This window comes from Lissotriton helveticus, chromosome 9, assembly GCF_964261635.1.
Source record: "Lissotriton helveticus chromosome 9, aLisHel1.1, whole genome shotgun sequence".
NCBI lineage: Eukaryota > Metazoa > Chordata > Amphibia > Caudata > Salamandridae > Lissotriton > Lissotriton helveticus.
The window spans coordinates 667,368,673-667,391,369 of record NC_136070.1 but is presented as its reverse complement, the minus strand read 5'-3'; the positions used below and the strand labels follow the sequence as shown (position 1 = coordinate 667,391,369).

The window sequence follows — 22,697 nt, the reverse complement described above, 5'->3', positions numbered from 1 at the left end:
CTTACTGAAACAAGGATGCATTTCCACAGAGCCAAGTCAAAGGTTCTTTCCGTTGAAGCTGAAATAGCAGTTGGAAAAAAAGATATATAGGTAAGTAAAGGTACACTTCAAGATGCATTTTAAATGCCAAGGGCTTACATACCAAGCACTGGCAGAAGTAGAATCACACAATTCAAAGTGTGAAAAATGTGTCTGTTGGCTCAGCCTCACCTAGTAATTGATTTCAAGGCCCTCATTTATTCATGTGCACTTGATATTACTCTTAAGTCCTTAAATCAGTGTATTACAGAGCTTGTGCCCTTAAGCATTTCGGCTGTCAGGTGCAGCCATGATCACAAAGGGGATCATCATCATAGTTCAGAGTTAAAAGTGCATACTTGCTCTAAAATTACATACACATAGAGAAATACTCTTTTACTATATCCAAGACCAAAATGATTTTAACACTTCATAATTCACCTAAATGAAATTATAATAAGTAATATCTATCTAAAAACACTTCGGCATGATATCTGGTATACACAGGCTGAAATATGTCTTGTGTTTCAGAAAACAAGAGTATGCAACCTAACAGTAATACATATCAATTCATTACTACCAATGTAATATCACCAACTCTTCTTAATGTCCCTCACTGTGAAATTCTCACATAGTAGAATTCAGTTATGCAACATTTAATACATTTCTTTGAACTGCAACTAATGGTTGAACCAGTGTCCTTACATTTTCCTACATATTAATTGCGGTGAAATACCCTGTTCAGCGTTACTCTTCATACAAACAATGTTATGCCCAAGTAGGCTAATCTACCCTCCCATGTACCCTGACTAATACCTGCTTCTAATATAAAAGTAGAGACAACGTTTGGTGTTAATAAATGTGTTTTATATTGAAGCCACCTGTGGTCTTTTTTCAAGCTCAATAATTTCGAAGAAGTGGTGATACTGCATTGTTAAAATAAGTCACAATTGAAATATAAGACCTGTTGCGGATGTGAGAAGTGTAATAATCATGATGGCCTTGGATATATTGAAGAAGTATTTTTTCTATGTTCATGGAATCTTTGAGCAAATGTGCACTTTAAAACATGGATTCAAGATACCGCTTCTTTATGTGATCAAGCCTGCGTCTGACAGCTGAAGCACTTCATTGCAGAAGCTTTGTCACTAACTGATTTTCAGCAAACCAATGCTGTCAACATGAGGGAGGAACCCAGAAATTGGATGAAGCTTCTGTCGATGCGGTTTGGAGTATGGCAGCAACCGGCTACAAAAAATGACTGTGTGTATTTCTTTCTCTTTTTTTGTTGCTTACTTATACAGACCTCCTCATTCGCGGATCTATTGTGTCATATCAAACACATTCTCTTCCGTCCTCCACAGCATTCACAATAGGCCAATCAGCCCTAGGCTAACTTCACTGAGTGATGACATTCTACTTTTACACAAGGAGTATATTCACACACAGAGTATTTTTATTTAGTTCCAGGGACTACTATGGGAATGTGGACTTTTCAAGACCAAAACAATATTTTATGCTTTAGACAATATGTTTTTTATCTTGGTGAGTTCCTGATGTCTCCTCCCACAAAAAAAGTTTTACAAAAACCGTTAAAAAATACAAGCGTGAACAAAGCCTAAAAGCTAGTAGCGAACACAAGAATTATTGGCTTTGTCAATGCTTGTTTAAATGCCATTAATGCTTGTTTAATTTGTGTGCTCACTGGCTCATGCGTTGGTGTCTTACCTTCTAAATATGCTATCAGGGGGGGAATCTTCATTTTTACGATTCCCACTAGAAATGGGTAGTTTGCAGGAATCAGGTGCTCGAGAAGAGCCAACACCGAGGTTCCCCTTTCAACATCCCAGTGGGGATAAGAAGAAATTACCTGAAAATCCACAACAAAGTATTCAAAACATGATCATTTCATCAGGTCTTACTCTCTGGGCTTTAAAGTATCTGTAAATGCTAACTTGTTTTCTATTCAATCCACATGTTGCCTGTTTCTGTACAATGTAAGCAATATGTTGTACTGATAACCAATAGACTGGAAATAAAACCATCAAATTCATATGGATAAAAGCTGAGTTGAATTTAAGATCTTCATGGGCAAGTTGTATAGAAATGCCAGCAAAGAACTTGGGAAAAGGGATCTGGTGGAATATGGTGGGGGTGGTATGTGGTACTCACTAGTAGTCTGATGAACAGGCTGCGCATTGGAAGGCCTTTAGCTGTTTAGATACAAAAGAAAGAATCTGTGTCATACTCAGTTCATATAATACTGAGTAACACTTACTAAAGCAAGATATATTGCTGATACACACACTTATGACACATAGTTGTACCTGCAAAGAAGAGGCTGGGGTGATGGGTGACATTTCATTGATGCTTTAGAGGTCATGTGGATACTTTGAGATCACTGCGGATACTGGCAAAGGTCTCCTACCACTAAGGTTGCTGCTAGAGTTGTAAGGTGCCGCGATGTCCTGTGTTACAATGCTCCCCCGCCGAATGACCCCCCGCCGAACCCCAGCAGTTGCTGTCAAGGAATGACCTAAGCTGTCATGCACAGATCCCCCCTGCAGCTGTCATTGCGGGGCAAAAGTCTTCAGTGGTATAAGAGAGGATGCCGCAGGAGCTGTGGACCTGCTTTGCATCCTGAATGGACCATGTCATTCTGTGACAGCAGATACCCATAAGAAAATAGGGGACAGGTGTAGGTAATTCATATTTACCGACTCTTAAATACCGAATTTTACCGATTCGGTATTTAAGAGTCGGTAAATATGAAGGGGGGAGATGTAGGTATTACAGATTCTGTAAATACCGAATCATTAAGATTCGGTATTTACCGAAACTGTAATTACAGATTCGGTATTTCCTATTGATTCCTATGGGCTGTGAAGCCCATAGGAATCAATGGGAAATACCGATTCGGTAATTACCGAATCGGTAAATACCGATTTTTGCAAGGGTGCAGGGGGTGTCACTTTGACACCCTCTAGCACCCCAAATACTGTCATGTGTGCTATGTGGCAGACAGACATGCCCTAAGGGCATGTCTGTCTGTCACATGGCACAGGTGTGCATGCACACATGTGCATGCACACCTGGATTCGGTATTTTATCACCCAATTGGATTGGGTGGTAAAATACCGAATCTGTAATGGCTTTGGGACTCTGAAGAGTCCCACCTACATATGAAAGATTCCGAATCTGTAAAAATACCGATTCTGTATTTTACAGATTCGGTAAATTCCCCGATTCGGTAAATTTACCGAATCTGTAAAATATGCCCCTTACATACCAAAAACCCATTTACCGGTCGGTAACGGCCGAAATCGTCCGTTACCGGTCGGTAAATGGCTCCTACATCTGGCCCCAGGACTCCAGAACATGTTCTTGCATATCCATTTTCTAATAATGTTAATGACCTGTGAGGCAGGCAATATAGGGGCACATATTGCCTGTTCTCTTCTGCTCACAACCCCGTAACACAGGTGACAAAGAAATAGACTATGATACCATCTGTCCAGGTCACTTGCATTTTAGCAAAACAGCCAATGGAAAATTGAGTGAGGAGAGCTAATTGGAACCCTGGAAATGCAGTCTGCAATTACAGGTACTCACCCACAGATGCAAATCTTCCTCCTAACCTTGGACTCAGTCAAAATAGTTATTTTCACTTACCCTCATTGAACAGGCATCCTTGTGTACTTGGTCCATAAGTCAAGTGGGGACCAATTACTAGTATTTTTGTCTGGATCTGAGGTCCAAAATGTTGAACCAGAAACATTGCAGAGAAAAATATAATAACTAAAAGTAACTCCAAGGAGGAATAAAACACACCACTGTTGCTGTCAACAAAATTAAACGTGTATAAATAGGTACCATACCCAGAAGGGTCTGATCAGCATACCAGACAGAAGTAATTCCAAAGAGAGCAAAAAAACTCCAAGGTATGCAGAGGAGCATTAGAGGACTGAGTAGCCTCACAGAGTGTGGAAACCTGGGACAGTTGACAGGGGTTGAGAGCATTAACCAGATGAAGAGATGAAACCAACAGGAACGTAACTTTATGGCTAGCAAACTGCACAAAGTATGTAGAGAGCAGCAACATTGGCACAGATACATATATCTTTAAAAGGAGAGCAAAAACTGTTATTTGAAAGAAGGACACCCACATGCTATAATAAATCAACCACAACTCCTGAGCAAATGGACTGGCTTTTCACCTCATGCCATATCATGACTATGTAAGAGGTGATCTGGGGAGCTGAGGAGGAAGCATTAACCACCTTCTATGATCGATCCCACAGTATCAATGAGTAGGATGCATAAGACTCACCACATTTCTGAAAGTTGATGCTTGCTCGTTTATCCACAACAAGTAGCATCTGGCACAGAACTGGCACAGATGAAATATAGTCCTCTTCCAGCATGTAGCTCAAAATCTCTTTCCAAAATTCCTGCAAGAAAGACCGGCAAAAGCGTTATTTGTATCATTAGCATTTAATAAGGCTAATAAACAGTCATTCCCGGTGGGAGGGTTTTTGGCACCTAAGGTCATGTGCCATTTTCTAAGTCCACCTCTCCTGGAAATGGGGCTACATTTGATTCTTCCCCTTCCTTATACCATTACTTGCTGATGGTGTCCAAGGCAGATGCCTAGTATTACACTCATGTAGCACCAACCTTGTTTAATGCTACAATCTGTGGCTCTGCATCCAAGGAGAATGAAGATATTATTTGCAGAAAATGTGTGCAACATTTACTCTCCAAAAACCCTGCAAGTGAGCTGAACTTTGCAAATGATCTCATTATCTGCTGTTATCTTCATAGAATTATCTTTATCAATGTGCCAGAGTATGCAAGGCCATTGCTAGGAATGCAAGACCCTGTTGATGTGAAATATTGGTGCCTGATGTATCATGGGGCAGATAGCAAATATTAGATGCAAATTGAGTAGCAATGTTTTGCAATATCACTCATGTACCATTCAGTCTCATTTCAAACTGGTTATTTAGAAGAAGATACAAAACCTCCTGCCAGGGGCCATGAATGAGATAGGAGTTGATTAGCAATCTTCCCCGAATGCTGCAAACACTGGGAATGAGGACCGCATGGGACAGCAGATCTCCATCCCAGCAGCAGAGGAACAACCTTTACATCGCATCTCGAACCACGCTGTGCTTAAAAACGTGGTCCAAATAACGAATGCATCTTTACAATGCATCCTTTTAAAAATGGAAGTAATTACAACAAGTGTTGGACTTTAAATCTAACACTTTCCCTACTTTTGCGCAGACTGGAGTTGGAATACTAAATTGTACTATTCCAAAGTCCAGCGCTTTCCCTAAGGCAAGTCATTCTCACAACTGGTGTGGTAAAGGAATGCATTTTAAACACACATTCGTGGTTCAGACCACGTTGTTAAGGCAGGCATGATAAATGCCTGCATGCTTGCTACATACAACCCTGCAGCAGAGGGAGCTTTACTAAAACATGCTCGTATGTGAGGTGGAGGATAATTAGAATCACCTGGGAAAGAAGGACTCTCTGGCTATTCTGCAATGTATACTTTCTACACTCCTAGTTAAATGTCCCACCTTGTTCCACATTGTTCTCACTTACCTCATCGGTATTTCTATGGCGTAATGCAATTTTATTGAGGAGCTGAGAGATTTGGATGCAGATGGTCTCTTCCTCAACATCAGATTCGTGATCCATGTGACTAGTACACTGTGAAAATGTGGAAAGCAAGCGAAGTAAAGTAACATGTATTTTCACATCATTTTCACTATATTTTCTCTCCTTATGGAGGGACAAAAGATGTGAGATTCAAAACATTACAACTTCCTAATCCAAGTTGCAAGCACAAAAAAAATCTCTTGGCTTAAATACAAATGTGAAAGCAAAAACAATCACCTCAAACATGTAAATAAAACTGTATAAATGAGGTTATGCTCTCATGCACTGCTCTGTAGAGTATAAATTATTCAGTAATTTGGCAGGGAAGGGTATAGCATTCATATACTGCAGATATATAGGTGGACTCACTTATAATATGTAAGCGCCTGATACATGGGACACTACACCTGTGACATTGCACCTCTGGCACCTAAAGGTAGTCTCTCATCCTTAACACATGGATTGGGCTGCTCATGCACCCTGTCCCCACCGCTTGATGGGGAAGTATGTGCTATATAATGGGACTTTTTACTCGTAATAAGGACAAAAGAATACCAGGAACTACATTTTGGGAGACAATGTTGATGTGAAATAATGATTTGAAGTATATTTGTGCTACTTTGTGCAGGATTTGGTAGTTTGGCCTGTCAGGCATTTGAACGGCAAAGAAGGGTATGTAACAGGATAATGCACTGTCAGTGACATCATTTCAGTGCAGTAGCGAAATGCCTTTGAGCCTTGCCCAATCACCCTAGAAGCTCTGGTAAAGTCTAATGATCAGTTGCCTCTCATAGGCTGGATTGTGTGGTAGGCCTCTGCACTGCCTGAGAGCACTGCTGTGGACCCTGTGCCATTCCCACGGTGTCTGAGCATTTTATTTCAGGTGCAAATGTAAGCAGATAGATGGAGCAAGGGGGACCTTTAAAGCGAGGGAGGAAGAAAGACACACTGGAGTGGTAGTGGGGGAACATTGGGCTCAAATGGAAAACATGGAATGTCAAGGTGGGCCTATGGGAACTAAATAGAGGGACACAATGTCTATATTCCACGACCTGGGGCAAATATGAAACACTGCAGATCTATATTCTATGGCATAGGAGCTTCATCTGGGCACAAGGGGGCTAAAAGGCCTCCTTATTTATTTTTGACTGACTACGGTTGCTGTTCCCTAACACATTCACTTAAACAAATAAGTAAATCTACCGCTTACTTTCTCTTTGGTGAGGAGGTTGTACTTTTTGAGCACATATTCAATCACAGCTCTTCCGTTCATATCATAATAACCTTTGGATGTTAAACTGGATATTAAACTTAAAGTAGCAAGAATAACCTATAATAAAAAAAATGGTAAGCATGTTTAGTGAGAAACACTTTTGGCATATAAATAGGATCAAATCCCACATGTGTGAGGAAACCATACAATCTCTCCTTCCCTTTTGTTCACAGAGGATAGAAATACACATTTGTTATGTGTGGAAAGCTAAGACCTGGATTCAACCTTTTAAAAAATATTGGAAAAAGGTTATTAACCGCTTCCGTGCGGCGCGTTAGCCGCGCCCTGTGCTGGACATTCCAGAACAGGGCGCGGTCGTGACGGAACCGTTCCGTCATCAGCACAGCTCAGCCGTAACTGATGACGGAACAGTTCCGTCACCAGCATCGAAGGGGTTAAGACACTCTGAGAATGAAACTGGAGTCAAATTAAATAAACTGTTTTTACAGAGTGTCTGACCGAAGTGCAATTGAGGGAATATTCAAACATTCCAGGTAGATTACACCTTCAATATGTGCCTGGGACTTGGTAAAAGATTGCAAAATATGTCCATGTAGGTTACAATCAACAAAGAACTTCTCAGGACCTGGTATTGATTACAAAAAATGAGATTGAAAAATAGGCTGTGGATTCCACTACTGTGGGAATGAAAACAACCTATAGTAGTCTGTGGGAAGAATGATGGCCTCTGTCTAACTCCACCCACAGGATATAGCAAACCTACACCATCCCTACTCTGCCTACAGTTAACAAATGGGTTAAAGTACTAAAAGTCCATTATCCCACACCTTGATGTTTGGTTGGTCCATATCACTTTCAAGAAGGCATTTGGTCTCAAGACCGTAAATGGTCACAGTCTCCTATATCCATGTAGCAGGGTTAAAATTCACGTCCCTAATATGGCTCTGTATGGTGTATATTTGCACAAGCTGGCCCCAATGGCTTCAACCACCAAAGAATACATCCATGTTTGATTTCTGTGATTCTAACGTTCCTCGTAGAGTCCTGTCTCTCATGTTTCTGGTTCAGTCTGTCAAGTATCTAAAGTCAACTGGGTTTATATCATGAGGTTAAAAATGACAAACACATTACACCTCCCAAAGAGAATACACTAGAGACCCAGTTATGGAAATACAGGTTTTTGTTGATTATCTAAAGAAAATAACTTTTTCGATTTTCCTTTATGCCTATGTCCTGTACTTTCTTACATGCTGACCATGGTGATGCTGTTATTGAACTTACCTGCTTTCTCAATGTCTCTGAAGTTGGGCACATTGTGGACGTATATGGCGTCAAGAAAGTTACATATATTCCAATCTCTACAGGCAATACATCTTTATATCACAATTTGACTTTTCAAATGTGCACACTGAATATTATTCTGCACTATTGATCCACGTTTGGTGAGATTTCGCTGAGTCATAGCCCAAATATCATTCTTGGATGAGACCTTTGACTCATCAACAAAATATCTTACTCCCCAATTGTTAAAGGTTTGGGCAGATATTATTATTCTAAACTTCAAACCCCCTGATTTGATCATCAACACTCTCCTCTTCAGTGAAGGGTATTACAGACCAACTCAATGTGAAATACAGACCAAACACGTGGACAGCACACAAGAATTGTTTCTTAACACATTTATTCAACAATTAGAGAACAGCGCGTAGGACAGGAAAACTGGGATATGTCCACTTGGACAGGGAAACAATGGAACACAGGATGCACTGAACAGACACACATGAATGGAGGTTCCATGACCCAACACCTCCAGGAAGATTTACCTTGGAGAAAATCAACAGACTGTGGTATGCATACCACTGCTATGGATCCGTTTAGGTAGAGAATACTGCACTATCCAAAAAGTGCAAAACTTTAATTAGATTGAGTTGTTGGGTATGAAACTGCTTTAACACAGATTGCTTGATACATAATAGCTTGATGGTACCTTGCGATTGTCATCCTCAAGCACGTGACAGACAGCATCCAGATAAGAGGCACCTTCTGAATCTATGAAATAAAGCCATACACCAAATGTTCATAACACATAGATATTGTCTTTGTCTAGTAAGATCAAGATTAATAGATAAGTAGATGAAGTTTCCGCTATCAACTGTGCTGACCACCCTGCGGGTCCTGTCTTTTAGTTTTGGTTTGCGAGTCTGTGACTGTGAGTCCCATGGGCCTATCAATGCTTTCCTGTTCCACTGTACATGTCTGTGTCATCATGTCCCACTGAGCGTTTCTGTGTCTTCCTGCTCAACATTTTATGTCCCTTTTTATTCCTGTCCAGTGTCTATGTCAGGATCTCTGTTCACAGTGTCCCTGTCCCATTAATGGCTCACAATGGGAACAATTAACGGAAAAGACAGAGGTGGCATTGTTTGACCACTACTTTATTTTTTCACCACTATTCATGTTATTGAAGATGATGGAAGGGATCCTTGATCTTAAATTACAGTGCTCTACCAGAAACTATTCACAGTTAATATAGCTGGGGAATATGAAATTGAACTGATTTGCTCAGAGCTGCACCATATTGGTTAAGTAAGGGAGTACGTTGGGACTATAATTTAGGGCTCCAGATTCCATAACAAGAATTTTAGCCCTTTAACTATTCTCCATGTCGATCTAAATCACACACTGCCACCTATCCACTGACAGTCTTACCAGTTTCAGCAAAAAGCTTGCAGAGCAGCTGTATTGTTACGGCACGGGACTCTGCACCCATCTGGATCAAGCTACTTTCAAAATATTTAAGGACCTCACTAGAGTGAGAATGGGCTGCAAGAGTAAAGTGAAGAGAAAAAATAGACATAAATGAAAAATAACACAACGTAAAATCATGCAAGGAGAAACTCAATGCAGGGGAGCAGGTCATCAAGGCCAAATATACGCAAATTCTTCAACTCATATCCAGGAGGCACGGTATCAATGGTCTACAACATTTAAATATGATCTTAGGAGCACATAGTGCTGACGTGATTACTATAACTGTATATAGTAAAGTGGACTCCATGTTCCAGTAAAAAGCCAACCAATGCACTGGGAAGGGAGATAAAAACTGAAGCAATATTAGTTTTTGGGAAGATACAGTTATATGCAGGGCAGTGAACAGAAATTAATGTTTCTGAGGACCTGATCCCTAGTAAAGACCATAATATACTTGCAGTATCACAAATATATACATACATGCATTTTTTACCAACTTACCCAGTGACAGGATAATGGCTGTGGACACCTTGAGTGGCTCTTCCCTTTCATCTGAACCTTCCCTTGAGGGTGTGCAGATCTGTAAATAATAAAGCAATAAGAAACAATAATGGAAGCTAGGCTATCTGAAAGCCAATCCCGTACATCCAGACAGCAAATAACTTTCAGTGGGGGAATGACAGCATAAGAGTTTGTCAGGCCTTGTGGGGCCATGATCCATACAGCGCTACAGCAAATTCAATTGCGTGGAAAACAGCATTTTCTGGGAGTCCAATATTGGTGGAATTGAAAATCCTCAGTTACCACTCTAAGATGGGCACCTTAGTTTCAAATGGTTTTTTGTATGGTTTGGAGACTCTGAAGTCTCACGAGATTGCAGCAGGCATTCATACAGACTGCTATTTAACACAGCTGGCACTAGGGATGGTGTCAGCTATTCAAGGAAATAAAGGAGGACACTGTTGTTGCACTTCAACTTTGTTTATCTTTGGGGACAGTAAGTGAGTTCCCCTTTTCCATCCCGAGGTGTCTGGCAAGAAAGATGGGTTGCATGCTTTTCAGAGCGGGCATCTTTTGTGCACTTTTTGCTCCTTTTGGAAAGACGTTTCTCTTTCAAGTCGCCATCCTTCTCTGTTACCTATTATAAGAGCCATAGTTGCAGAGAGGTGGATTTATGGGTGGTTCCTGCCTAGTACCGCTCTACCCTGACAGTTGTGACATAGTTTTTAACATAATCTTCTTTCTTTGCATCCTGTATGATAATGTATTCATGTTGATGAGACTCTGTATGTTGGTCTGGCATGAATCACCCTGAAATTTGTCATGTGTCGGAAAAAATGTTTAAAAATGATATAGTGGGAAGGAAAAGTACAAGGCCATGACAACTTTCACCATCTCTGACTCAAGGATGACCCAAACCAATAAAATATGGAAGCTCACATCTGGGTTGTACGCCTGAGCAGATTTTAATGTTTCGGTTTGGACATTTACTACCATTTGGTGATCCTGGGTCTACGTGTGGGAATCTAGGTCATAGTAGGGAATACCTGGGGGTGAATAAGTGAAGATCCCACACTACCAAGTAGCGGTGTGAAGACAACCTGCTCTGATTGCTTTCGAGAGGCATGACTCCTGCCCTGGTTACATCGAAAAATACAAATGGCACATGCTCTTTTTTTAGTTGTTGAGATTGCATTTAAGGCTTTTTATGGATTATAATTTAATATTTTTCCCCAAATGTTCTCCTTTAAAAACACTCTTGCTACAAATCGGAACAACGTGGTTCTTTTATTTGTTACAATATGTTACATAGGAAATGACTGTAGTTTCCCACGGAGATACTTTGTATATCCTCATGTATATACTTACCAGGTGATGCAGGGCTGCAAGAATATTTGGCACAGTTCCATTCAGGCCTCTGCAACTCTTAGTAACAGCTGCCTGCATGCATAACTCAAAGGTCTGTAAGGAGATAAGAAAACTAGGATGAGGCTAAAGGGTAATTTGAGGAAATGGTGATGGTCAGTGGTGAGTTACAAGCTTTAAAGTGTAAATTCTGTATGAATGCGTGAGTAAGTTTGTGTGTGAATGAGCTCTCGTGTGTTCTAATTCTAAATAGACATTACCACAAGTACATGTTGACTAATGACCATTCATAGGTTTCATTATTTCTTCACTGGTTTGTCTGTTTTCTTGACTCGCTGTGCTTCACAAAGTAGTGTTCTCTGTTGGCATTAGATGTTGGATTGTGGTCTATCAAGGAACCACAACCAAATATATGCAGCATTTAACTGGGGCATGCCCTAACATGTAGCTTAGAATCACTACTTGTCATTGTAGGCCCTGTATTCCTAGCAACTCTTGCTGATGGCCCTTCTCTCGGTTGTCCTAATTCTCTTGGTGGTTCGAGTTCTCTTGGTTGTCTGCTGTTCCTGCTTCTTATGGTACTGTTGTCTAGATCCACTTAGCCATCTTAGTCCCTTCCTCCCTGGTCTTGGTCTTCCTGTTCCTGGTCCTCATGCTGGTCTTGATCTTGATGGCACTAATCAGTTTTGTTGCTCTCCCTTTCCTTTTTTCAAATCCTCATTCTACCTTTGCTACTCCTGTACCTAGTCAACCTGCTGTTTCTTCTTGTGAATCTCTTGATGGTTGTTTTTTTTTTTTAATCCTCATATACCATTATTGGAAGTCTTGATGGGAAACTGGTAACCTTTGCGCTGTTTGGTCGTCCTGATCCGGCCCTTGTTGTTATGCATGACCAAAAGCGGGATAGGTAAACCTACTCCCTCAAGTAGCCACTGCTTTCCCATCCATACTCCGTTTACAGTTTTACTGGTGCCCCGTGCTACTTTGGAGTCAAGGGAACCGGCAAGGCTCCAGATAAATCATTGGAAAACCAATCAACTGTGTTGCCATGCCTCGAGGGCCGCCCAGATTCTAACCAAACTTGTGGGATCGCATGCCAAGTCGGACTTACTGGTAAGGATGATTTGTCGTAAGCAGCATGGGAAGGTGGGGGGGGCTATGTCCTTCCAAGCTCTACATATTTCTCGCCTTGCAAGGAGGATGACATAAAAGACAAGTTTTGTAGAGGGGTCATTGATGTTATAGCCCATACCCAGCCCCGTCAGGATGGTAGTTGTAGTTATTACCAAGGGGACCCCTAGAACCTCTCCCAGGAAATCGGTGATTTTCTCCCAGTAACCTTTCAATTCGGGACAGTCAGCAAACATGTGAACATCGTCAGCTTCCGGATAGCTACATCTCGGGAAACAATGCTCTAGCTTGGTGATCTTCACTAATTTCTTAGGAGTTATATAAACCCGATACATAGTATATAGATGATTTCTTTTTAACGTTGCGGGTTTAACTACTGAATGTAGAATAGCAAAGGAGTCAAGCCACCAGTCTCTAATGTTAATAATATCCGTACTTAGCTTATTCATCCAGAGTTTTTCCAGTTCAGGTTCAGTTACATCCTCCTCCTCAAGCATCGATGTATACCAATATGCAATTTGACTCTTCCACCTTCCTCTTCTAGTTACAGCGTCGAATCTTGGGTTTGGGGTTTTGTTGCCCTCCCTTCTGGTTGACCACCAACCAGACAGCTGGTAGTACTTGAACCTGGTGAGTGATCCCTCTGTCAAATTGGAGAGAGCGTCCCATGTCAGGAGCTGGGTTCCTTCCTGTAGGTCCCCCCAGTGTTCCAGTCCTGCTGCCTTCAATGGTCGAGACAGTTGGTCGTCAAGACAGGCTGGTGTCCCAGGGGAATCCCATATCGGGGTCTGCTCTGCATAGTAGGGGATATTAAGCCTCTTCCTGACAAATACCCAGTTTCTGATCGCGGTCCCCAGAGTCTTAAGCCTGACCTTCTTGAAGAATTTTGGGTCCCCAAACTTAAACAAGAAAGAGTCCTGTCCCTGGGGGATATCCTGCAATAGTGCTAGAAATAATAAACCCATGGAGGTTTGGTCAGTTTTGCCGGCCATAAGTCTAAAATGTTTGAAGTGAAAGGCATGGCAGTAGATGTGTAGGTCAGGGAAGGCTAATCCTCCAGTCTTTAAGCTTCTTCTAAGCTTCTTCCAAGCTATTCGAGGGGCTTTCGTGTTCCAGATAAAGGATCCCAATTTCCCTTGTAGCTTCTTAATTGTTATGAAGGGAGAGGATAAGGGTATTGAATTAAATAGAAATGTGATCTTAGGGAGGATAATCATTTTGAGTAGGTTCACCCGCCCAAAGATATTTAATGGGAGAGATGACCAGCGATGGAGTAGGGCTGTAGTATCTTTTATAACCCTGTCCAGAATGACTTTTGGGATGTCTTCAATTTTTTTGACTAAGTGTACTCCCAGATATCTCATTTTTGTCCTACAACCTGCCGTGGCTACCCCCTGATTCCATTCCATGATCTCAGTTTTATCCTTGTTGATTGAATACCCAGAGATCTCGCCAAAACTTTCTGCTAGTTGTATTAGTCTAGGAATGGCTGCTCCCGGGTTTGAGGTGTACATCAACAGGTCGTCAGCATAAAGTGCAAATTTTAATTCCAGGTCAGCAATCTTAAATGATTTAATAAGAGGGTCCGATCTAAGTAAGCAAACAAAAGGCTCAATATACAAATCAAATAAAAGAGGGGATAGGGGACAGCCCTGTCTGGTTCCTCGAGCTATACATATCTGATCTGTGAGAGAGCCATTGACTAAAATTTTAGCTAGTGGTGCATGGTATAGGGATTTAATCGCGGTTATAAAATTAACTGGAAAACCAAATTTTGCCAGAGCCAGCCATAGATATTCCCACTCTACCTGGTCGAATGCTTTAGCAGCATCAACAGCTACAATAGTCAGGGGCAGCTTTTTCTCAATGGCGACATCTATTGCAGCAATGACTTGGAAAGTTAATTAATTGAGTTGCCGCTCAGGGATAAACCCCCTTTGGTCACAGTGGACAATGGATTTGATTGTCTTGGCCAGTCTGGTTGCTAATACCCCTGCGAAGATCTTATAATCTACATTTAGTAGAGAGATAGGTCTATACGACTCTACCTTGCGAGGATCTTTATTCTGTTTCAGTATTGACTGTGGCCTCCGCCCAAGACTTAGGAGCCAGCTCTCCCCGTAGCAGGATTTCATTAAATAATATCGTTAAGCTTATAACAATTTGATCTATAACGGTCCTGTATAGCTCTACCGGAAGCCCATCGGGACCTGCCGCTTTGCCATTAACCAATTTTAAAATCTGAGCCCTTACCTCTCCTTCCCTTATCTCGGAGCCAAGGAAAGATCTGTCTGCCTCTGATAATTCGGGGAGCTGGACTTTACTTAACCAGTTTCCAGCCTGCCGTCCACTCTGGGGCAGAGTAGTGCTATACAGGGATTGCATATGGGTTTTGACTTCCTCTCTAATGAGATCATCATCGTATGTGGTTTCCCCTGTACTGGCCTTGGATAAGCTATCGATCTGATTCCTAGTTTTATCCACTCGGGTCTTCCACGCCAGGAGGCGACCACATTTCTCCCCGTATGAGAAGGATTGGAGTTTACTCGCATCCCACCTGTGTTTCAAGGTTCTGTCTAGCTCTGCTTGATATTCCGCCCGTAGGATATCGAGTTCTTTTTGTAGAGTGAGTCTAGTCTCTAACTGGCCTAAGGAAGCCTTCTGGAGTTCCTGTTCCTTTAATTTAAGTCTCAGAAGTTGGTCTTCCTTCTTCTCTCTTGAAAGCTTATTCCTCCTAATCGTCAGGGTGCTCAACCAGCCTCTTATGAAGACTTTATATGTTTCCCAGACTATCTGTTTGCTTGCTGACCCAACATTAGTCCTAAAAAACTCTTCTGACTGAGTTGCCAGATCTTGCTTAACTGCCTCTTCCAGAAGGAGTGTTCTGTCTAAGGTCCACCTTCTCTGCTGGATCTGCTGTTTAAGTCGAATTACTATCTCGACAGCAGAATGATCGGACAGGATAGCCGGGGCGTAAGATATGGTGTCTACTGCCGAGAAAAGGGTTTTATCGAGTAGAAAAAAATCTATCCTTGAGTGATGACCATGTCTTCTGCTATAAAAAGAATATTCCCTTTTCCCTGTGTTTTTGAGCCTCCAGATATCTATGAGGTTAAAATCCCTCATAATGTTCTTGAGTTCCAGTCTGGACTTTTGGGGAGGAGTGAATCTAACTTTGGAGGTGCGATCTAGATCTTTATCAAATATCAGATTAAAATCACCCCCTATAATTACCGGTCCGTCCGTCTCTACTAGGCTGTTTTTTAGTTTCGTGAGGGCCCCTGGCGCGTCCTGATTAGGCCCATAATAAACTGCACAGGTGAGGGGAGTTTGTCCTGCTGTTAACGAAGCCACCAACCATCTCCCAGAATGGTCCGTTTCGCACCTCGATACCCTAATCCCTGTATTAGCTCTGATTAATATAGCTACCCCTCTTGTGCTACCACTTTGTTCAGAACAGAGAATATCCTGGATCCATCTACATTTTTTAAATGCCGTCTTACATTCTGCTTTCTCTAGGTGTGTCTCCTCCAGTAGGCAAATGTGTGCTCCTGAATTGTATAAATAATCTGTTACCCTGTGTACCTTTCTCCTATCCCTCAATCCATTTACATTCCAACTAAAAACTTTTAACTTATGTGTCATATTGGCCATAAGAACCGATTTCTAGAGAAAAAGGCGCGTACCCAGCACCCAGTAAGTATAATGTTCTGTTATATATATGAGGATTATTTTTTCCATTTTTCAACCTTGCCAACCCCTAGCTTCCCACCCACCTCCCCTGAGGAACCCCCCCCCATACCTGTTTTGGCGATCATGTCGCCATGTGAGAGCTCTCCGTACCCAGTCGGATACTCCCTCCAAAAATAACAAAAGGTAGGCACCAAAAATGTGATTCTACTTTAAATGTGTATACCTATATGGATAAGCTCAGCTTACCCTTTTTTGTGCAAAAATTATATATTTATTTGTTTATTTACTTTATTAAAAAATGCATTTTTTTTTCTTTCCTCCCCCTGCTCCTTTTTTTTCTTTTTTTTAAATTTATTTTCCCATCTCCCGATATGTGTGATGTTTTTTTTTTCCCTTTTGTTTTGTTTTTTTTTTACTACTCCGGGGGGGATAATAGGGGCAAGAGCCGTAAGGATAAGCTATGATACTTAGAGCCCTAAGATCCTTTGATCCTTTGTCACATTTGATCAACACCCACTATTTCCCTGTACTTATGTTCTAACATTGTGTGGGGAACTTTACATTGTTGATCGTTTCTGCCTGCCCTTGGATAACTTTTATATACTTAATGGGAACTATCTCGCATTAAAGTTAAGAAGGTGTCCACTTCTTCGGGGGAAGTGAAGTTATGTGTTTTGTTTCTCCATACCACCCTCAAAAAGGCCGGAAATTTCATCTGCACCTGAGCGCCCATACTTCTTAAATCTGGCATCCGATTACCCAGTTCCCATTGTCGTTGGGCCGTAACCCTCCCCACATCAGAGGGGATGAAGTAGTGAGCTGAGCCTATTTGGATGGTTTTATCTGACAATGCCTTGCTCAGAATCAGCTCCTTTACAGTAAATGTATGGAAATTAACTAAGATTTTCCTCGGGCAGCTCTGTCGGCGTGGCGCCTAAAAGGGTCTCTGTGCGCCCTCTGTATTTCTGATTCTAAGTCTATCTCAGGACCGTCTTTGAGCACTCCCTCCCTGAGGAGCTTACACACCAAACCCTTTACGTCCCCATTTTCCACGCCTTCCGGAATCTTTAAGAACTTCAGGTTGTTCCTTCTAGAGTGGATTTCTAGCCTTTCTACGTCCATCTGGAGTGCCCTATTCTGAGCTCAAAGGGTCTCGATATCCCTTTCATGCCTCTTGGAAGCCCCTGTGAGCAAAGAGACATCTTCTTCCAACACAGTAGTCCGTTTACAAACATCGTCTAATTTAGTCTCCAAGTTAGCGCACTGATCTTGTATGTTCTTTTGGTTTGCTTCCGAGGTATCAAATTTGGACAGTAGATCTCCTCTAAGGTTGAAGAGGAGTGCCTCAAGCTGTGAGAGGCCTCCATCGGGGATCTTAACCCCTGTTACCTCTTCTGCTGAACCATGAGCTTTCACCACTTCCACCCTTCTTACTGCAGGCATCTCCTCATGACTAATAGCTGAAACCAGCCCCGCCGTAGTTGTTTGATTTTCTTGTTCGTTTTCCATCTGGTCCTCTATATCCGCTATGTCAACTGAATCCTCCATGTCAGCTAATACAGTGTACCTGCTGCCCGACTGAGACCCATTGAGTTCAGTAGTGGGTTTAACGTTTGAGGTACTAACCAAATTGTTGGGCACGGAGGCAGAGGAAGGGAGAGGGGGTTTTTTCCCCTTAGGGTCGAAAACTTGCTCCATAATTTTGAAATATGCCTTTAGAGAGGGTGGGGGTTTTGGCGGGAGCGTGCCAGGCAGTTTTTTTTTTTTGGACTCGCCTGTTCTCCCGGGTCGGTCCCTTTTCTCTTTATCCTTCCTCCCTTTTTTCTTTGGGGTGAGTGGTGTTGCTGTTGCTTTAGACACACTCTGGTGCCCACCCTCGGACTTTTGTTGCTCAAGATAGGACCTGAGCTGGTATCTGTTCCTGCCAGGTGCCACCTGGGTTGCTGGTGCAGGGAGTGCAGGGAGCGCAGGGTATGTATGTAGCCGGGTGTCGCACCTCGCTCCCACTGTGTTGCCAGCTGTATCTGCTTGTGGGCGAGGGCAAGGGGGGTGTGTTTGTGTAGAGAATGAAATTGCGCCCAGGTCCATCCCCTCGTACTGCACCGAGTACCAGGTAGCTATGGCAGTGTCTGCAGTATCTGCATTATCCACTTGATCGGTACAACCAGCGCACCCAGACTCCCCAGACACCCCAGACACCCCAGACACCACCCAGGGGGGATTAACTCTTACTAAATAAGCGCCACCTCCTTGAGTTTGGAGCTGAGACCCCAGCTTATGCCCCGATGCCCCCTTCACTGACCGTTTACTGTTGTTGCTGTTGCTGCTGGAATCACAACATAAGGGAGCACTGAGGCACACACGGGCTAGAAACCACCTCAACCTTTTCCACAAGCAGGTCCGGTCTCCTCGGCCTCTTCTGACTTCTGACAGCCGCGCTCGATTCCAGCCGGCTCTGTATTCCTCTCCCTGCCCGGCCTTCAGCCCCTCCGCAGCGTGGATCCGAGTTGAAACCACGAAAGCAGAGAGAGAGACAGCGTCAGCACCAGCGTCTCCAAACAGGCAGGCTTGCTTGCAGATCCTGACCATTGCCGATGTAGATCACAGGGTCCTAGTGCGAGTAAGGTGCAGGCACAGGCACACCCGCCTTGATAAGTGAAACCCCCCTCCTCGTAAAAGAAAGAAAAAACAAGGTAGGGGAAAAGAAAGTGTGCGTTAGCACTGCGCCACTGTTAAAAGCGCGATTTCACATTTTCTGCTCACCGTTAGGTGCCGTCATCTCCGCCTAAGTTTTCGAGAGAAGCCTCCCTGGACACGGAGCTCTCGCAACAGGCGTCAGCCTGCCGCCATGTTCCTCCCCGACGTGCCTGAGCTTTCTGCCCTGCCACATCTCTTGATGGTTGTGTCCTGATCCTCCTGGTCATGGTCCACCAATTCTCTTGGTGAACCTGGTAATCCTAGTGCTCCTGGTCTTCTTAGTTGCCTTTGTCCCTCTATTCCTCCTGGTCATTCTCCTCTTCCTGGTCTCTCACCCGTAGGCTTTCATCTTCATGCTCCTGGTTTACCAAGTCTTCTTTTCCTAGTTCCCCTAATCTGTGTGTTGATTTTCATGCTCTTCTTTTTTCTAGATCTCTTCCTCCTAAAAATCCTCTTACTCTTCTTCCCCCTCGGCCACCTCGTAGTTTTCCTCAAACTCATCCTCCTGGTCTTCATCTACATATTCTTGGTCCTAGCCTTCTGGGTATTGTTCATTGTTCATAAGTGGCCCTCATCCTCCTGAGACCCTCCTTCTTTTGGCACATATTATCTTCACCATGGTGATTCTTGCTGTGCCCGTCCTAGTTGTTCTTCCTTTTGGTCTGAGTCCTATTGGTCCTCATGATCTTCCTTGTTATTATGCTTGTGGTCCAGCTAGTCCTGGTCATCCTCATCCTGGTACTCTGAATCTTCTGGTGCTATTTCTCCTAGCGGTCTTGGTGTTGGCCTTCAGGATGGTCATGGTGGTGACTGTTGTTCTGGACCTCCTGACCTTCTATTTCTCTTCTTGGTTCTCCTCCTCTTTCTGGTCTTCTTCCTCCTGGTTTTCCTCTTTTTTCTCCTACCTCTTGGAAGTTCTTTTCCTTGTCCTCCTGGTCTTGATCCTCTTGGTTTCCCTAGTTCTTGGGCATGGTATTGGTCCCCAATTGGTTCTAGTGTTCCAAATCCTTCTGGTGGTCTTGAAGTCCCAAAACTTCATGGGCGTCTTTGTAAAAAGATTTATGGAGTTTTATACAGCGCGAACTTGACCCGGTATCGGGTATCAGAGTGCTTTACATAGCACCAGTTGCGTTACATGAGGACACATTAATTTTTTTAGGCATGGGAGATTAAGTGATTTGCCCAGAATCACAGGATGTTCAGCATCATTGCCGAAACACAAACCCGGTTCCCCAGATTCAAGGTCAACGGCCCTAGCCATTAGGCCAACTCCTCTCCCCACTTGACCCCTTACTAGTCATCCTCATGGTCATCTTCCTTCTTCTCATCCTGTGTGCGGTATTCTTAGTGGTCTAGGTTCTCCTTGTGGATATGGTCATTTTTTTTTTACTTCTTCTGGTGGTCTTCGTCCTACTGATAGTCTTCCTTTTCTACTTGGCCATCAATCTCCCCCTTTTTTTGCCTTCTGGTTCTAGTCCTCTGGGCTTCCTCATTCTACATCTCATCCTGGTTTTACTGAGCTTCCTCTTTTTCTTGGGCTTACTGATCCTCATGTCCTGGTGATCCTCCAGGTCTTTCTCATGGTCCTCCTGCTATTGCTTTCTCTACATTCTCCTGGACATCCAGTTCCTTGAGTTCTTAATCCTGCTGGTGGAACTGGTCCTCCTCCTCCATTAATTCCTCCTCATCTCTGTGACCTCCTCTTCATTCCCCTGGTTCTCCCTCTTTATTCCAGAGGACCTTTAGGTATCTGCCTGCTTCTTCAAGTGCTCCACCCCCCACAATATATCCTCATACAAAGTCAACCAGATAAACCTCCAGCTAGAGGGCACACTGAGATGTAGCACGGGTAGATGGGCACTATTGAAATGAAATCAGCTCCTTGTTTCCTGTTAGATAGTACAATACAGTATTAATTTGGGTGCTCTTCTAAGCCCTGGATCCCGGTGCCACTGCACCTGTTTCACTTTTAGCATTTGTGGACCAAGGTTCCTCAATGTCCCCCTTGCAGCCCTGCATACTGTGAACCAAAGGAGTACAGAGGTGCCTAAATGTGGAAGCATTTGCTTATGAGAATCTCAGGTAACTTGGAGGTAGGAGCTGCAGGACAAAAGATGTGTTCCTAAAAACTGTTTTAGGAACACATTTAGCTTCGCTGATGCTAATGAGGAGAATTCTCACCTACAGTGAAGACTCAGAAGAATCATCGAAAAATGGCCTCAAATTAAGTGCATGGTCAGTATGTCTTACACCAAACTTTTGTGATTTGTTTTTGGTTTGTGGCTGGCTTTCAAATGTTTATTCCAAGTGGAGTCTGTCAAAAGAAGGCCTGGTAAGGAAATTTGAACATCTTGTCCTTTGAACTGTAAGTGATCAGACCCTGCAGAAACTGACCCACTTAGAGCCTCAGCACTAATCTTTTATTCTAAAGCCTCTCCAAACAATATTTCTGTGGAAATGAAAATTGGAAGATTCAATAAGTAATGATCTCAATAATGTTTCCACCAAGCACTACGTTTCTCTTGCTTTTTCAGCAAATACAGTATGAACCCCAGTAACTGTGGACTATTTCCTTTGCTAATATTTTTTTTTATTTCACATAGCAACCAAAATTAGTATTCAATCATTCCAACAAATTATTGATTACCAACATGATACAATTCCAGCGCCCCTCTTAAAATTATTTTGTTTTACCCGTATATTCAGTCATCAGGAGTGTAATGCAAAGTCATTGTGCTCTTTAGTGAAGGTCATTTAAAAATGTACTTGTGGTATCCAACTTGTATTTCAAAAGGTGTAAGCAGCTCCTCAGACTAGAGAAGATACAATGTCCCTCTGTATGTTCTAAGCGGTCACTGAGGCTTCAGTTTGCCTCATAGCTGCTCAGGACCTATCGCTGGGTTCTAGTAACTGAAGATTTGCTGTTCTGTTGTGATTAACGCACCAATATGGTCAGTATGCTTTATTTCACTTAAATAACCAAATTGTACTTACCCAGTATCACAACAAGTGGAAATATTGCAGCAAGGTTGATTTTTTTTTAATTCTAGCACAATTGTTTGGGTTCACATTTTTCCTTTATTTATCCCGATTTCATATGTAACAAATAAAAATACAAGTTTTGCTTCTCAAGCTGTCTTCACAAATTGTGTACAAATCAGAATTTAGCTGGTTCAGTATTTAGAATGAATGCTTGAAAAACTATATTCACCGCAATCCCTTCATTTCCCCACACAATACACCAGCTCAAAGCCGAAGAAAATATCATCATACATTTTTCCTGTAACTCAAAATTACTGATACTCAGAACATTGGTAGTGTCAGGAGTGGAATACCAATATGTTGGCCAAAAGTGCACATGATGGAGGCCTGAACCATTGCACAACTCCACCTGTGGTGTAAGTGACTCACCAATGTAATTCTTTAGTTCTGTATTTGGTCTTCATTTCTCAATAATTTATTATTTCATTGAAGCTAATTTCTCACTATGGGATAGGGTGTTCATTATGAGCGGATCACTTGGGAATGGTTGCAGTGGCAGGCATGGACAGCAAATCGAGGTCACACTCACCTTGAGCAAACGAAATGCCATATCAGCAGGCAGCTGTGGTTGGAGGCTTTCAACCTCTTTAAC

At 42.6% G+C, this 22,697-nt stretch overlaps 1 protein-coding gene across 1 annotated transcript; it reads right to left on the bottom strand.

Annotated features, from left to right (window-relative positions):
• Nucleotides 1–316: 316 nt before the first annotated feature.
• LOC144783237 (uncharacterized) lies at nt 317–7,035 on the bottom strand. The gene is made up of 5 exons (XM_078662320.1): nt 6,902–7,035; nt 5,635–5,742; nt 4,349–4,469; nt 2,191–2,231; nt 317–382 (listed from the first exon to the last, which is right to left on the bottom strand). Exons 1-5 carry the CDS (start codon nt 6,962–6,964, stop codon nt 317–319), a joined length of 399 nt encoding a protein of 132 aa, XP_078518446.1. The 5' UTR covers nt 6,965–7,035.
• Between the last annotated feature and the right edge of the window lie 15,662 nt (nt 7,036–22,697).

What these genes read in the sequence shown, in the direction of transcription:
- LOC144783237 (XM_078662320.1), bottom strand. Translation starts at nt 6,964, where the DNA reads ATGAACGGAAGAGCTGTGATTGAATATGTGCTCAAAAAGTACAACCTC. An exon ending in GCCATAGAAATACCGATGAG is followed by an intron (nt 4,470 to 5,634) that starts GTAAGTGAGAAC and finishes TCTTTCTTGCAG; the next exon opens with GAATTTTGGAAAGAGATTTT. An exon ending in GCCTGTTCATCAGACTACTA is followed by an intron (nt 383 to 2,190) that starts GTGAGTACCACA and finishes ATGTAATTTTAG; the next exon opens with AGCAAGTATGCACTTTTAAC.